The sequence below is a fragment of the Puma concolor genome, chromosome B4, assembly GCF_028749965.1.
Source record: "Puma concolor isolate L17-30 chromosome B4, mPumCon1.1.hap2, whole genome shotgun sequence".
NCBI classification, from domain to species: Eukaryota; Metazoa; Chordata; class Mammalia; order Carnivora; family Felidae; genus Puma; species Puma concolor.
In genome coordinates, this window is record NC_141673.1 from 25,579,391 (window position 1) to 25,595,696 (window position 16,306).

Consider the following 16,306-nt stretch of genomic DNA (forward strand, 5'->3'; position numbering starts at 1 on the left):
GTATGCCAATCTACCCACAAATCACAATGCTATGAAACAGGGATGAATAGGAAGCTGTGGCAACAATTAGAAGTTGACAGTTTAATAGTATGTTCACCATATAGTCTTCTTTTAAATGTTTCCCCTAGTGGCAGTAACTCATGGCTAGCATCAATAATTTTAGATCACGAAATCCACACTCATAAAACAATGTCAAACGAATGCTTAAATTTTCTACTCCCAGAATGATAAGCAGGAGTCATAAATTATCTCACCATGCTACCACCTATATTCTTCTATTATAATTATCACACAAAATTATAATCTTTTTTTTTTTTTTTTTTTGTCTGCAAAATGATAAGGGAGCTACAATGACCCTGCTTGTCTGTGAGCTCCTTAAAGATTATACACCATTTCTTAAACTAAGGCACAGGACTAAGCATATGATAAATATTCACTCTATTCAACAAATGAATGTTCTTTTCGCTTATTTTATCCTACTTATTTTCACCTAAATGAGAAATAGGAAACAGCAATTTAACAAAGAAGGAGGTAACATGATATAGGGCTTTAATGGATTGAGTGATAGAAAACAGCCAATATTTGACAATTTTTGACTTAGAAATTTGCAATTTCTTTTTTTTTTAATTTTTTTTTTTTTAACGTTTATTTATTTTTGAGACAGAGAGAGAGAGAGAGAGAGCATGATCGGGGGAGGGTCAGAGAGAGAGGGAGACACAGAATCTGAAACAGGCTCCAGGTTCTGGGCTGTCAGCACAGAGCCCGACGCGGGGCTCGAACCCACGAACTGTGAGATCGTGACCTGAGCTGAAGTCGGATGCTTAGCCAACTGAGCCACCCAGGCGCCCCAGAAATTTGCAATTTCTTATGTTCATTCAACCTCATGAAATTGGGTACAGGAAACATGGAAACACAGTGGGAACACAACATTGCCAACTTATGCATTACTGGTTTCTAGATTCAAAAGCTCAAGAAAAATAACAGTAAAATAATTTTTTTATTTTTATTTATTTTTAAGACATATGAGACATATTTATTTTTGAGACACACACATATGAGCAGGGGAGGGGAAGGGAGAGAATCCCAAGCAGGCTCCACGCTGTCAGAGCGGAGCCCAACGTAGGGCTTGATCTGATTAGAGATCATGACCTGAGCCGAAATCAAGACAACAAACTGAGCCATCCAGGAGCCCCTAACATGAATTTTTTTCTTTTTTTTTTTTTTTTTAGAAAACACAACTTTCAGGGTGCCTTGGTATACCTCAGTCAGTTGAGTGGTTGACTAGTGATTTCAGCTCAGGTCATGATCCCAGGGTTCTCCCTCCTTCACCCCCTTTCCCCTCCCCCTCCACCACTCTCCCCTGCTTGCAGGTGCTCTAAAAAAAAAAAAAAAAAATTAATTAAAAAAGAAAACACTAATTCACATATTCTGCACTACAATTTTAATAGTAACTTTCATTCATTCAATAAACATTTGCTTAGGGATTGGTGGCTTGGTTAAGCATCCGACTTTGGCTCAGGTCACGACCTCATGGTTCATGAGTTTGATCCCCATGTTGGGCTCTGTGCTGACAGCTCAGAGCCTGGCACCTGCTTTGGATTCTGTGTCTCCTTCTCTCTCTGCCCCTCACCAACTCATGTGTGCACACGCTCTCTCTCTCTCAAAAACAAACATTAAAAAATAATAATAATAATTTGCTGACTTCTCAAATAGGTAAAAGGAGTAAAATAGCAAACAAGATGGTCTTTATTCTGGAAGAACATTCAATGTCTAGCATACTGGTACATAACACTACACTCAACCTAAAACAAATGCTTCAAGATATATATCCAGTTTTAAATACACCCTAAAAGTCCTTCCAGCTGTGTGATGTTAGGCAAATTATTTAGCCTCTCTCTACCATGGTTTCTTTATCTTGAAAATGAGGTAAGAAGAAGCTCCTCCTTTGATACTCATTCTTCTGAGGCTAATTACTTTATCCAATGTTCAAGGTCTGTATTCGGTATGGAATAATAGCTACTGTTTATTGCCAGAAGGGTAGTAGAGCCTGGATCTGAATACTCAACTATATATGTTTATACTCCCATGCATTATACCATGCCACAATTTATGTTTTTTTTAATGTTTATTTATTTTTGATTTTTCGTTTTTTAAATTTTTGATTTTAATGTTTATTTTTACGTTTTACGTTTTAACGTTTATTTATTGAGAGACAGACAGAATGCAAGCGGGGGAGGGGCAGAGAGAGGGAGACACAGAATCGGAAGCAGGCTCCAGGCTCTGAGCTGTCAGCACAGCACCCAACAAGGGGCTTAAACTCATGAACAGTGAGATCACAACCTGAGCTGAAGTCCGACGCTTAACTCACTGAACCACCCAGGTGCCCCACAACTTATGTTTTTGTAAGTCTTTCACAGCATCCCAGGATATTCTTAACAGGTATAGACTGTTCATATTTATTGCTGGATTAGCACCATGTCCAAATCAATTAACATTTGTTGAATGACAACTGGACATCCATATGCAAGAAAAAAAGGTACCTTAATTCTTACCTTCCACTATATACAAAAATGAATTCTAATGGATCATAAACCTAAATATAACAGCTAAAAATATATAAAACTTCTTGGGGTGGCTGGTTGGCTCAGTTGGTTCAATGTCCCAACTCTTGATTTTGGCTCAGGTCGTGATCTCATGGTCTATGAGTTCGAGCCCCACATCCGGCTCTGCACTGGCAGTGTGGAGCCTGCTCAAAATTCTCTCTGCTCCATCTCTACTCACCTGCATGCTATCTGTCTCTCAAAAATAAAGATTTTAAAAAAAAACAAAACTTTCCATTCTTTAAAATAAAGAAATAAAAATAAAAATAAAAATAAAAATGTATAAAACTTCTTGAAGAGAACGTAAGAAAAAATCTTCATGACCATAGAGACAGCAATTATTTAACTTTTTGGATAACACACAAAAAACATGACCCATAAATAAAATGGGATTTCATCAAAATTAAAATCTTTTCTGGGGCACCTGGGTGGCTCAGTCAGTTGGGCGGCCGACTTCGGCTCAGGTTATGATCTCACGGTCCGTGAGTTCGAGCCCCGCATCGGGCTCTGTGCTGACGGCTCAGAGCCTAGAGCCTGTTTCAGATTCTGTGTCTCCCTCTCTCTGACCCTCCCCCATTCATGAGCTGTCTCTTCCTGTCTCAAAAATAAAGAAATGTTAAGAAAAAAAAAAATTAAAAATTAAAATCTTTTCTGCTGCAAATACTAACGTGAAAGAAAATATTAAAACATTTATCAGATAAAGAATTTGTATCAAGAATAGAGAACTACTATAACTCAGTAAAACAAATAACTCAATTGAAAAATGGACAAAAGATGTGAACATTTCACCAAAGATATATGAAAGGCAAAAACATGAAAAGATGTTCAACATCATCAATCATTAGGGAAATACAAGTTAAAACCACAATAACATACTACTACACACCTGTCAGAAAGCTAAAATTTAAAAATTAACAATACCAAATGCTTAAGAGATTCAAAGCACTTGGAACTCTCAACCACTGCTGACCAGAAAGCAAAATGACACAGCTACTCTAAGTAACAGTTTGATAGTTTCTTATAAACATATACTTCCCATATGACCAGCAAACCTACTCCTAGGTATTTACTCAGGAGAAATGAAAATGTCTACACAAAGCCTTGTATACAAATGTTGACAGTAACTTTATTCATAAGGCAAAAACTAGAAACAATCCAAATATCCATCAACTAGTAAGTGGATAAACGAATTTGGAATACTATTCAGCAATAAAAAGTAATGAACTACTGACACATATGCAACAACTGGATGACTCAGATTATCATGCTAAGGGAAATAAGCCAAACAAGCCACACACTACAATAATTCCATTTATATAATATTGTAGAAAAAACTACAGTAACAGAAAAATGTATCAAAGGTTTCAAGGGATCAGGGTATAGAGCAGAGAACAGACTTCAAGGGGTACAAGGGAACTTTTCTGTGGAGATGGAAATGTTAAATGAAAATGGTCTACATCTTGAGGTGCCTGGATGGCTCCATTGGTTAAGCAATCGACTTCGGATCAGGTGATAATCTCACAGCTCCTGAGTTCAAGCCCTGCGTCAAGCTCTGTGCTGACAGCTCAGAGCCTAGAGCCTGCTTCACATTCTGTGTCTCCCTCTCTCTGCCCCTCCCCTGCTTGCACTCTGTCACTCTGTCTCTCTCTCTCTCTCACAAAAATAAACAAACATTAAAAGAAAATGGTCTACATCCTGGTTGTGGTAACACAAATGCATACATTTGTCAAAACTCACCAAACGATATACTTACCATTTTTTTTTAATCTTTTTTTTTTTTTTTTGAGAGAAAGAGTGTGAGCAGGGGAGGAACAGAGAGAGGGAGATACAGAATCCGAAACAGGCTCCAGGCTCTGAACTGTCAGTACAGAGCCCAAAACGGGGCTCGAACTCATGAACGGTGAGATCATGATCTGAGCCTAAGTCAGATGCTCAACCAACTGAGCCACCCAGGCGCCCCATCAAACGATTACTCATAAAGGGCAAATATATAGAACGTACAACATCATGAGTAAACCCTAATATAAACTATGGACTTTGCATAATAATGATATATCAGTGTAGGTTCATCCACTGTCACAAATGCACCACTCCAGTGGGGGATGTTGATAATGGGAGAGGCTGTGCATGTGTAGTGGTAGGGGGTACATGGGAAATCTCTGTACCTTCTGCTTGATTTTGCTATGAACCCCAAGTAAAACTTCTCCAAAACAAAGTGTATTTTTTGAAAATGGTGAATATAGTCCTAGGCAAATTATACCTTAATAAACTTGACTTAGGGGACCCAGGTGGCTCAGTTGGTTAAAGGTCCAACTCTTGAGCTCTGTTTAGGTCTTGATCTCAAGGTCATGAGTTCAAGTCCTGCGCTGGACTTAAATACTTAAAATTTTTTTTAAAAAACTTAACTTAAAACTTTATTGAATTACTTCTAAAACATTGCCAATTGCCCATGGGACTAACTTTTCACACCAATACTCCAGTGTCAAATTAAACACATCTAAAATTAAACACAATACCTTCTCCTTTGCCTACAAATTCCCTCCTCCAATCCCCACCCACTCTCCCTCTCTACTTCACCATTTCAGTGAACAGCACCAACATTGTCACCCATGTTCAAACCTCTAGAATCTACTAATGCCTCTTCTTCCTTCTCCCCAGTTTTAAAGTCTCTTGCATCCTTTGAATTCTGCTTCCACAACCACTATTCCAATGAACCGTTCCTTTCCATTCTCATTTATGCCCACCAATTTAAATCATCATTAACACATGCCTAAGCTGTTAAGTGCCCTCCAAAATGATTTCCAAGCCTTTCCTGTATATTTCTTCTAGCAACCCTGCATATATATAAAGATTAAATTATTTTTATAACATTCTTCTCTTTTCTTTAACATTTTATCTTTTAAGTAAGCTCTATGCCCAATGTGGGACTTAAACTCACGACCCCGAGGACCAAGAGTCACATGCCCTATGGCCTGAACCAGCCAGGCTCCCCTATAACATTCTTTTAAAAATGCTCCAAGGCTCCTTGAACAAATCATCTCATATGGCTGGTCTGCACTATTCACTACATCTTGAATACATTCTCAGCATTGTTCTGACCCAAAGTGGCCTCTTCTGTTTGGTTTCATTCACTCAAGTCCCACTCCTTCCAAAGAGTGTTCCTTCATCATTGAGCCCGTAATTCCATCTCCAAATTCCAATAAGCTTTCAGTGTATCTTTTCCGCTCTTTGTCTCTCCATCCCACTATCAGTTTTTCTTTAGTACAAAGATTCTGAAATACTAACTTTCTATCCTCTCAAACAACTCTCACAATAGATAAGTAGTATTAATCTATTAATTGGTACTACTAATTAGTATGAATTAGTACGAATTATTAATTCATTTCAATAATTACTATTATTGAAACGAATTAGGCAAACAATTCAATTAGAGAAAACCAATACTCCAAAAATTGTCTTTAAAACATTGATGATTTCCAATCCGACAATCAAAGTTTTCTCCTTCAATGTCAAGAGATTCACAAAACTTTGCAGAGGTGCAATGAAACAAGGAATGCTCTTCAAGATTAACATTTTGATATTCTACAAAGGCCTACAGCAATCTATTATATAACCTTGAATTTAACAGTTTCTTTCTTGCTAAGAGCTCAAAATATGGTCATAATTTGAAGCACAAACCAAGGTAAAATGGACAAGAGATTTGCTTAAGGAAGAGCTAACTATTCCCTTGAACCTTGGCATATTTTCCACCAAATTTTGACTATAAGCTCCTTGAAGACATAGTGTTTATCTTTCTAAAGGAGAGACAACTACTCGGCCTTATCCTAACACAATAATTAAAGTACAGCAAGCTTTTGTGTTGCTAAGGATTATAAGGCACAAGCCCAAGTTGGCAGTGCTTGAGGAAGAGCAGCAAGTCACAACGGTACAATTAAGAATGGGAAAATCTCATCTCCCTTTCTGCCAAAAAAGCTTGCGGAATAAGTTCTCTTAGCAAATACTGCCTCCACTGTCTTACTGATAACATCAATTGTTAGAATCCCAACAGTTTTTGTCTTTAAAGAAATTTTATAGGACCAACATACGGCAAGAAGCTAGGGTTGGGAAATTTGTAATAGAGTTTAGAGGCACTCCATATAGTCTTTGAAAATAAAAAGAGGGAGCTTTCATACAGAGTAAAGGAATAGACTTGGAATCAGGTGCTAGGTTTGAAACTTTTGGTTCTACACATAGCTGTGTCACACTGGGCAAATGACATAACTATTATTTCCTGAAAAGAGCACCTACTTTGCTTGGTTTTGTGAAGGTAAAATGAGAACACATGTGAAAGTATTCTAAGACAGCGCCTTGTACATATTAGTTGCTCAATAAATGTTAGTTGAATAAACAGTCCTTTTATTTCATCTTGATACCCACTACTTAGTATTTTACCAAGTACATTATTAAAAGTTGAGATCTGTTTTTTGAGCAGTCATTCAGCCTATCCCACTTTTTAAGTTACTTATAAATACCTTTTCTTTTTTATCTGTGATACTGAGGCTTTAATGTCAATTAATTAAGTAAAACATCAGAGAATCAAAAACTATATGGACACAAGCAGATTTTGTTTAAAGAATATCATATTTCCTTGCTTTTCTAACCACAAAAATCAAATTTACCATTTACCTTCATCGTCATCATCTCTTTCTTTCTCTTCCAATGCTTGTCTTTCCAATTGTCTTGCTACCTCATCAACTGAGGCTCCTGATTCTTTATCAGGTTCCTGTTGCCCTGCTGATCAAATACAACATAAGTCAAATCTAATAAAGATACTTTCCAATTTGAATATGTTCTAAGGATCCTGGAGAACACACAAGTCCTTTCCCGTCTGATAAGTATTCAGGAAACAAAAACAGAAACGTTATTGTGAACATAATCGAATTTACTTAACAAAAATCTGCCACATCTAAGTAGCATTGTCCATTCAATAAACTATCCATTACACCTTCTTTGTACTAGTAACTAAACAATAAAAGAAAATGTGAGTTGGTCCCTAGCCTTAAGTTGTTTCACTTTTTAAAGTACTTAACAATTTGACTACAGCAAACACTTTATTAACCAAACAGGTACTTAAGATAGGTAGTAAATGCTGAAGGTCTTAGCAAGAGGAGGATTTGTACAAGACACTGGGAACTTCAAATCTTCATGAAGAAGTTGCCAAGCCAGGATGGGTAAAATCAAAACAAGTAGGAAAAGATAATTCCATTACTATAAAACCTAAATTCTTGAACAGCACAAGACCAGCTCCCCCCACCTCACCCAAGTGATTACAACAATCTAGCTGTAGGAGCAATAGCTGTGTGTATAAAGGGATAGTTTTCCCACTTAGCACATACTGAAGTGATATTCTGGCTACTGTAGAGGGTTCATATTGAGAGATACAACTGCTTAAAATATATTAGGGTCAGTCTACTGAACACCTGAATGGACAAACTGAAGAGTTTGGATTTCATCCGAAAGCCAGGAACAGCCGACTTATGTCCAGGGATTAAACTTTCTCTTGAAGTGTCTCAGCACCCACAACTTTCCCTTTACAACTCCCATTTAATCAAAATTTCATAAAGTTATAGATTAACCCTTTCCAACCTGTCTCAACTTCACCTTCATCACTTGTGGCCTCTCCATTGGTCCCTCAATCTTTGTGTGGCTGATTTTAGAAACAGGTACAACATTTTTTTCCCTAAAATGAAGGACCACGTACAACAAAAACACCAACTTCTCAAAATATTTTAAGTTCCTAACTCATAATGTAATCCAAGTGTAAACTTTCAGCTGTTTTCCTTACCTTGCCAATGGATTTAAAGAAGTTCAATTCCAACCCACAGAATATTCTACCTGGACTGCCGGCAAATGGCATCATAATTCACACCTAAAAGCCTTGAAGCTTGGTGATGCTAGGGGATGAGGCAGGTGAAAATTCGCACCACTATCATATATTCTGCAATTACTACTCAGTGACATGAGCGCGTGGGCAAACACACATATACACACACCCAGAAGTGCAGCCCGCAACAAAAATCCTTCTGTAAACCAGGAAGGTGGGGGGAGGCGCAGTCAAGGCACTAAGATTTGCCCACTCCTCTCCTATCCTTGACGAAAATATGCTCCAGGTTGCTTCAGCAAAGAGGCGACAGTCCGGGTCAGAACGGATTTTTGAGGAAGGCACACCGCGAGGAGGGTAGTAGAGCTCGGCCCTGTGCACAGCTTCAAGTTCGTTGCACGGTATGTATGGGTGGGAGCTGAGTTCTGGCAATTATAAGGGCCCAGCAACCCCAGAACTACCTCACCACAGGCTGAAGCACACTTTTCTCCCCCACCCCACCCCCACCAACTCTCTGAGAGTCCCAGCTAAAGAGAAGCCGCCTCCCCCCGGGATTGGGAATCTGTAGTCCGATTTCAACACACATTCAGTCCTGGGAATCAGTCCAGTGCAGTGTTCCGAGTCCCCCAGTCTCTTGTCACCCCTGCCGGGCCTGGGCCGAGCCGTTCGGCAATCCCTGGCGGGGACTGGGAACATACAAAACTCCCTTTACCTGTGGCAGCCCCTTTACTCTTCTTCTTCTTCCGTCTTTTTTTCTTGGCTGCCTCCTCAGCCGTAGAGACAGCTCCCTCTTCTCTGTCTTCTGGATCCAGGTCGCCATTCAGGTGGCTCCCGGAGGACGCTGCCTCCTCCACACCCGCCATGTTGCCCGAGAGAGCGCGAGACAGTGAGACAGAGCGGTGAGGGCCCGCTCCTTCTTCACCCACCTACACGAGCGACGCCGGAAGCTGCTCTCGATGGTAGGAGCGCAGGGAATGCTGGGATGTCGGAGGACTCGACGGCGCGAATCGCGCGCGAAGAGGTGTTGGGCGAGGCTGCGAAGGAATGCTGGACTGTGGCTGCTAAAGTAGTGGGGCTGCCTCATACATCTTTTTTGTCCCGCGCCTTGGGCATTCCCCCGGCACATTGAATGGCTGTGCTTGCCCAGCGCTCAAGAGAGAGGGACATCTGTGGTGAAACCGAAAAGTCATATTAGCGGATTTATGAAGCGTGCCGAAAGCGAGAAGAGGGCCCCAAAATGTGTTCACTTGTACACCTTTTTTTTTTTTTAGGACTCAGAAGGACTGCGTTGTTTTTCACAGTTACAGTTCACGACGAGGCTGTCCAAGCACTTACGGTGATGAACCTGCAAAGGAGACTGAAGAGGCGTTTATTATTAGAGAAGGCAAGGGAAAACAGCGTTTCACGGAGGGAGTGATTAACCGCAGAGTGCTGCTAGGAAGTCAAGTAAGAGGACTGAAAAATGTCTGTTGTATATAGTAACATGGAAGACATTGGTGACCTTAGCAACAGCTACTTAGATAGTGAGAAGTATAGTCTGAGCTCAGGAAATAGTCATTGTATCAATAGCACTTTAAAAGCTCCAAGTACTTTATTTTCTCATTTTATCCGCTTCTGAGTTGAGGAAATTAGAAAGTTTTGTGAACTTAGGTCACACAGCAAGTGAATAGAATCCAAACAGGCATCAGGCACCAAAAGTTAAATAATTCTGTATTCTGCCTTCCCAAATGAAATTTCAAATCAGTAAACATTTATTGATTGTAGGTTAGAAATATTTTTTCTTGATGGGCGATAAAAAATGAAGGACAAATCTGTACCCTCAAGAAAGTGTAGCATTCAATGAGACAAAAATTTAACTAAATAAGAATAAAATAATACTTACGCTAATACTTAAGTCATTTAATTCTTTTCTATTCCAAGCTAATCTATCACAAAGGTGAGGAATTTTAAAACAGTCTAGAAGATATTCAGACTAGGGGCAAGGATGTGACTAAGCTCAGGAGAAATCAAAGCTCACCCTTTTGAGGTGCAAGGCTACTGCAGAAGATTTTTTAACATCCTTATAGCTAATACTGCTACGTCAAAATGCCTCCAAAATTTTTTTGTAAATCTTCCCGGTTTTTCTGTAAATTCTGGGAATACTTGTACTGTGGCTACTATCTCAGACCCAGTTGAGGAGACACAGGATCCTGGAGGACAGAAACTGTAGGGTTGATAAATGAATTTTCACAAAGGGGTGCTGGTATAGGTTGACAGAATTATCAACGTCAAAATAAAATTTGTTCACTTAAAAAAATAAGCTACTAAAATGCAGTAAGACAAAATATTCTTTGTTGGAAAGGGATTGTACTCTACTTCTCCCCCTTTTTTTCCTGAAAAGAAGCAAGAAAACTAAACTTCAAGGTAGTTGTATAAAAACAATATATATCTCAACAGTATGGTAGTCGATATTTGTTGGATGATTGTTTTCCAGGAAATTCCAGAGTTTGAGATAACTGAGTGAGTACTTAAAATAATAGCCCGTTACACTCCTTATTTCCATCATTTTTCTTCATTTAGTTTCTCTACAAGAGGAAATTGAATAGGATAAAGGAATGAGAAATGTTGAAATCTCAAAGAATCTAAGAGAACTAAGAATCTAAGTAAATAATGTAACTCAATACCAGTACAGGCTAAAATATTTTTCCTAGCTGACTACATGAAGTAATTTTGTCTCAGATGACTAACTAGATAAGCAGATAAAAATGTATTTTTTCCTTAGGGAGATACTTTTCCATTTATAAAGTCAATGCATTATAATAAGACATATATTTTTTAAAGATTTTTAAGTAATCTCTATACCTAACATGGGGCTCAAACTCACAACCTTGAAGTCAAGATTCACATGGTCTACTGACTGAGCCATCCAGGTGCGTGGATACAATAAGACATATTTATTATTTTGTCCAGAAATGTATTTTTTGCTAAGAAAACCTCGATTCAAAAAATGGACATTTTTAGTCCCAGTCTTACTTTTTATTTTGAAGTCCTTGATAGTGGTATGGCTTTGGACAAGTCACTTAATTTCTCCAAATTGCACTTCTCTTACTTGTGTTAACTAACATTAACATTAACATACGTTTCCTTATTTCTAAAATGAGTATAATAATAGTACTACATAGAATATGGAAATTAAATTTCAATATGGAGAGAAAGCACTCATGGTAGCATAGTGTCTTACACAATAGTGATAAATGTTAGCTAACTTTACTGTTAGTAAGCCATGCTCCTAAAAATTTTACATTTGTCTGGATCATTTGATGGCCTAGATATCCTAAGGCACTCTTATGTTTTATTGACCTCTGGCAATGGGTTAGCAAGAAATATATTAGGAAAAAAATTGAGAAGGCTTGATTTCTTAATGTTAAGGGTAAGGATATTTTTTTCATATCTTTATGTTTAAAATGTGATATAACTCTTTAAAAATCTATAGATGACATGGCATATGCCGTGTGTGTGTGTGTGTATACACGTACATGCCAGTCTCCAAGTACAGTCACATAGAGGTTAGGGCTTCAACATGTGAATTTGGGGGGGGGAACAAAATTCAGATCATAACACAGACATTGCCAAATGCCTTCTTATAGAAGGGTGCAGGGAGTTATTCCCAGCTGAGAGCCACTGGCATAAAGGCATGAAAGAATATGGAATGTTTATGGTAAGTTCTTGCTGAGGAGTAAATTACAACTAGATTGTAAAGGGCCTTTTGTGTTACCCTAGAGGATAGCTTGTATTGTAAGGCCTGAAGGTGATATGTCACAGGGACGTTTAAAGTTTATTATTTTAGAAAAAAGTCTAAAATAGAAGGCCATAATAGACATGTCAATAACATGTAAATAAAATGATTACTATGTGCCATTAAAAGCCAGAAAAGGATATGCATGTAGATTATATGGATAAATTTAAATGGTTATGTAACAGAGATTTTCAAGCTAGCTAAAGATCACTGTGATGGCAGTCTAAATTCTAGAGCAATGGTTGCCATCCAATAAACGGTTTCATTTAAAAAGCCAAATAGGGGTCGGCTAAGTGTCTGACTCTTGATTTCTGCTTAGGTCACGATCTCATGGTTTGTGAGATCAAGCCCGTCAGGCTGTGCACTCACAGCACAGAGCCTGGTTGGCATTCTCTTTCTTCCCTCTCTCTCTGGCCCTCCCTGGCTCACACACTTGCTCTTTCTCACTCTCTCTCAAAATAAATAAACTTAAAAAATAAAATAAAAAGGCAAATATATTTAAAGAACTGTTTTCAACGAGGGTATGGTACTTTCTATTTTTTGAAGTTGAATAGTCTTTTAAATTACTATGAAATGGTAGTGAGAGTAGATGATGTTGGGTTTTGTGCCCTGACAAAATTTTTAAAAAAAGAAAACCATACTATGTCAGTTCTCAAAACCATTTTTTAGACTTTTTTGAACAGTGAGATCTCTAAGTCTAATGGCCTCTATCCTAAAGAAAACATTGGAAATGACAGAGCCTTGTAGTAGAGGAGACTTGCTAAGATGTTACTGTTGATAACAGTATTGATAAGAACTTACAGAAGGCTGTTGGGGGGCCAGAGAGGAGAGGTTGGATTGCAGAAACATTTTGAACATAGATTTAAAAGAACTTAATGGTCCATTAAATGTGGAGAGGTAGAAATTGAGGATCACACCCAGGTTTCTGGCTTGGGTTCCTGGGTGGATAGTGGTACCACTCTCTGAGATAGGGAATAAAGGAGGAGGAGGAGGTTTTGTAGGAGTTGGAGGGGAAGATAAGCATTGGGCATTTTAAGTTTGAGATGCCTGCAGAGCATCCAGACAAAGATATCTAGTAGTCAGTTAGAAATATGGGTCTGGAGATATAGACATGTGAGTTATTAGGACTTGGGTAGAAGGCTATGAATGAGGTAATTCAGGGAGAAGAGAACAGGACCCAAAACAACAACCCAGAAGGACACTAATGTTTGAGGATTTTGTTTACAACAAACAAGAGTGGAAAATTCTGTTAAAAAAAGTACAAAGAAATAATAGGACAAGAAGGAGAAAATGCTTTAGAGAATAATCACATAGAAATAAGGAGAAAAAAAGGGTTTACAGAATAAAAGTTTGGTCAACTATATCAACTGCTGAAGAAAGATTAAGTAGTATGAAGTCTCAAACTAGAGCATTGATTTTAGCTATCAGGAGGCTACTGGTAACTTTAGTGACAGCAATTTTGTTAGCACCAAAAGAGGGATCCTCACAAGAGATTGGGATGCACTATCCTGAACGCCAGCTCAAAGAGCAAAGGATCCTTTATCCCAAACTTACTTTATTAGTGACTCTTGCAGTGTTCTCCTCTTTTGTTCTAGAGAGAGTGTTTCTTGAAATTACATGTGGCTCTGTTGCCACGTACTCTGGTATAATTCCTTTCCTATTTTAGTTCTGTCCAACAACATCCTATGTCTTCAAACATATTATTATCTCTTTTTGTAACTGGAGAATAGATACTTAATAATAGAACTTTACCTTCCCCATAATCTCTATGTAGCATCCATGTATTTAGGCTGAACTTTGGGAAAGACATATATGGTTCCAAGAAATATTCCTATGGCCAAAATGTCAGGAGTATCATTACCTACATGGAAGTTTCAAGTGTTTATTAGTCAGGGATACATAGGAATCAATATTAAGAGTTCATAAACGAAAGATAAAAACTACATGAAATACTGGAGGACAAATGACAGTACCATTCATAGACTCCCTCTTCCCATCTCTCCTGATCATGGTTCCCTACTACTTATAAAAGAACTGAAGGTTGTTTTAGTGTTGAAGATCAAGGTGGGCTGAGTTGAACTAGGAATATATTGTGAATGAGGTTGTAATGAGCCCTCATGATTAGGATTAGTATTCTTATAAAAGAGGCTCCAAAGAGGTCCCTTGCCCCTTCCACTATGTGAGGACACAGCTGTCTATAAACCAGGAAGGTGGACCTCACCAGACACAGAATCAGACAACTTGAAATTGTCTTATTTGGTTGATTTTGATTTTTTTTTTTTCTCTTTTGCTTCAGTTTGGATGGTTTCATTGCTTTGCCTTCAAGGTCACTTTTATAGTGTCTAATTCCGATGAAGCTTATCTGGTTACCTTTTCATTTCAGATACTATTTTCTTCAGTTCTAGAATTTCCATTTTGTTCTTTTTTTATAGTTTCCATTTCTCTATTGAGATTTTCTATTTGTTGTTTTACTACATTTATGTTTTCCTTTAAATATTTAAACACATAATAGCTACTTTTAAGTCCTTATCCCCTATTTTCGTCATCTCTTTCATTTCTGAGTTTACAATTTTTTCTCCTGGTCGAGAGTCACATTTTCCAATTCTCATGTCTTGTAATTTGCTATCTTAGGCTAGAAACTACAGACACTACTCTGAAAGACTTTTATTCTCTTTCCTGATGGAGTATTGAATATTGCTAAAATAGTTAATTTACTTGCATCTCAGTGTGATACTTTCAAGGTTTGTTTTTAAGTTTTGTTTTTAGAGCTAGAGTACCCCTTACTCTAGGACACCAGTGTTCAATATGAAATCCACTAACCACATAGGGCTATTAAATAATTGAAATGTGACTAGTCAAAATTGAAGTGTGCTGTAAGTGTAAAATGAACACTGAATTTCAAAGACTTAGTATGAAAAAGATTGTAAACTATCTCATTAATAATTTTCTGTGTTGAAATGATCATTTTTGGACATATTGGGTAAAATATTTTATTTACATTAATTTTGTTTACTTTTTTTCCAAGAGGTTACTAGAAAAAGTTTAAATAACGTTTATGTCATTATATTTCTCATGAAGTATGCTACTGTAGTGCTAGTTTAACCCCATTCATAAAACCTAGGCTTTCTGGGATTTCTACTAAATTTCTCGGATAGTTAAATAGACTTTTCCACTGTGGTTGGTTGGAACACCAACATCTCCCATTCCTGTTCAACTTCTGATCATTGTTCAACCCATAGTTTCTCCATAGTTGTTCTCTTCCTAATAGTTGCCCTTTGCCTAGTCTTGCAGAGTCTTTTCCTGTGCAGACTTCTCTGTGCAACTTCCTTCTCAATGATATCTGGTCTCCATCTCCTCAGCTCAGATACACCACCATGCTTTATTTGGCCTTTCCAGTGGAAGGTGCCCCCAGACAAAAGCCACTGCAATCCTGAAGCTTGTTCATTTGTTTCTCTTTTGTAGGGATAATAGTTCTGTGTTTCCTATTGATCAATGTCTAAAAACATTTATTTTGCCTAGTTTGATGGTTGTTTTTGGTGGAAAGGCTTATATCCAGTATCAGTTGCTTTATGATGATTGAAAGTAGAATTCTTTATTATGATCTTTCATTTTCATGTTGGACATTTTCCTTACATGTCTGATGGGTGTTGCTTACGTGTTCGTATTTTACAATAATGCAGTGGGAGAACTGTGACATCTATGTCCATGGGCAGAGCTTTGCCAACTGGGAAGTTTTGCTTTAATGTGAATGGATGAAAAAACTAACCATAGACATTGGATGCCTGTAATGGACACTGTTGGAAGTCTACCCAGAATTCATTTTCGTTTTTTCCTTGCTAACATAACCCTGCTTTTGGTCAGTTGTCTTTGCCTAACCATGTGCCTGACCAGATGAATGTATCCTCCAGGGTACACCCTGATTGGGCTAAGCTAATACACAACAATTCTGATCCTTCCTGTGACTTGTTTAGGAAGGACATGTGTCACAATTTTGGTCAATGAGACATGAAGAAAAACCACTGAATGGTAGAAGATATTTGTAAATGATATATTAAATAAGGGACTAATATC

The 16,306-nt window shown here is 37.9% G+C and overlaps 2 protein-coding genes across 3 annotated transcripts in view; one reads left to right on the forward strand and one right to left on the reverse strand.

Moving 5' to 3' along the window:
- Nucleotides 1-9,403, reverse strand: part of METAP2 (methionyl aminopeptidase 2) — a 35,114-nt gene extending 25,711 nt beyond the window's left edge. Inside the window, exons 1-2 of one of the 2 annotated variants that reach the window (XM_025926558.2) lie at nucleotides 9,173-9,403; nucleotides 7,266-7,370 (exon numbers count right to left, since the gene is read on the reverse strand). In XM_025926558.2, the coding sequence (XP_025782343.1) occupies nucleotides 7,266-7,370; nucleotides 9,173-9,323 (256 nt within the window). In that variant the 5' untranslated portion in view covers nucleotides 9,324-9,403. Of the gene's footprint in view, nucleotides 1-7,265; nucleotides 7,374-9,172 lie in introns of both variants that reach the window. The other variant, XM_025926557.2, reaches the window with a different exon arrangement.
- Nucleotides 9,347-16,306, forward strand: part of LOC112863915 (uncharacterized) — a 96,069-nt gene continuing 89,109 nt past the window's right edge. Inside the window, exons 1-2 of the mRNA XM_086715101.1 lie at nucleotides 9,347-9,419; nucleotides 9,732-9,906. The gene's annotated coding sequence lies outside the window, so the exon portion shown is untranslated. The remainder of the gene's footprint in view (nucleotides 9,420-9,731; nucleotides 9,907-16,306) is intronic.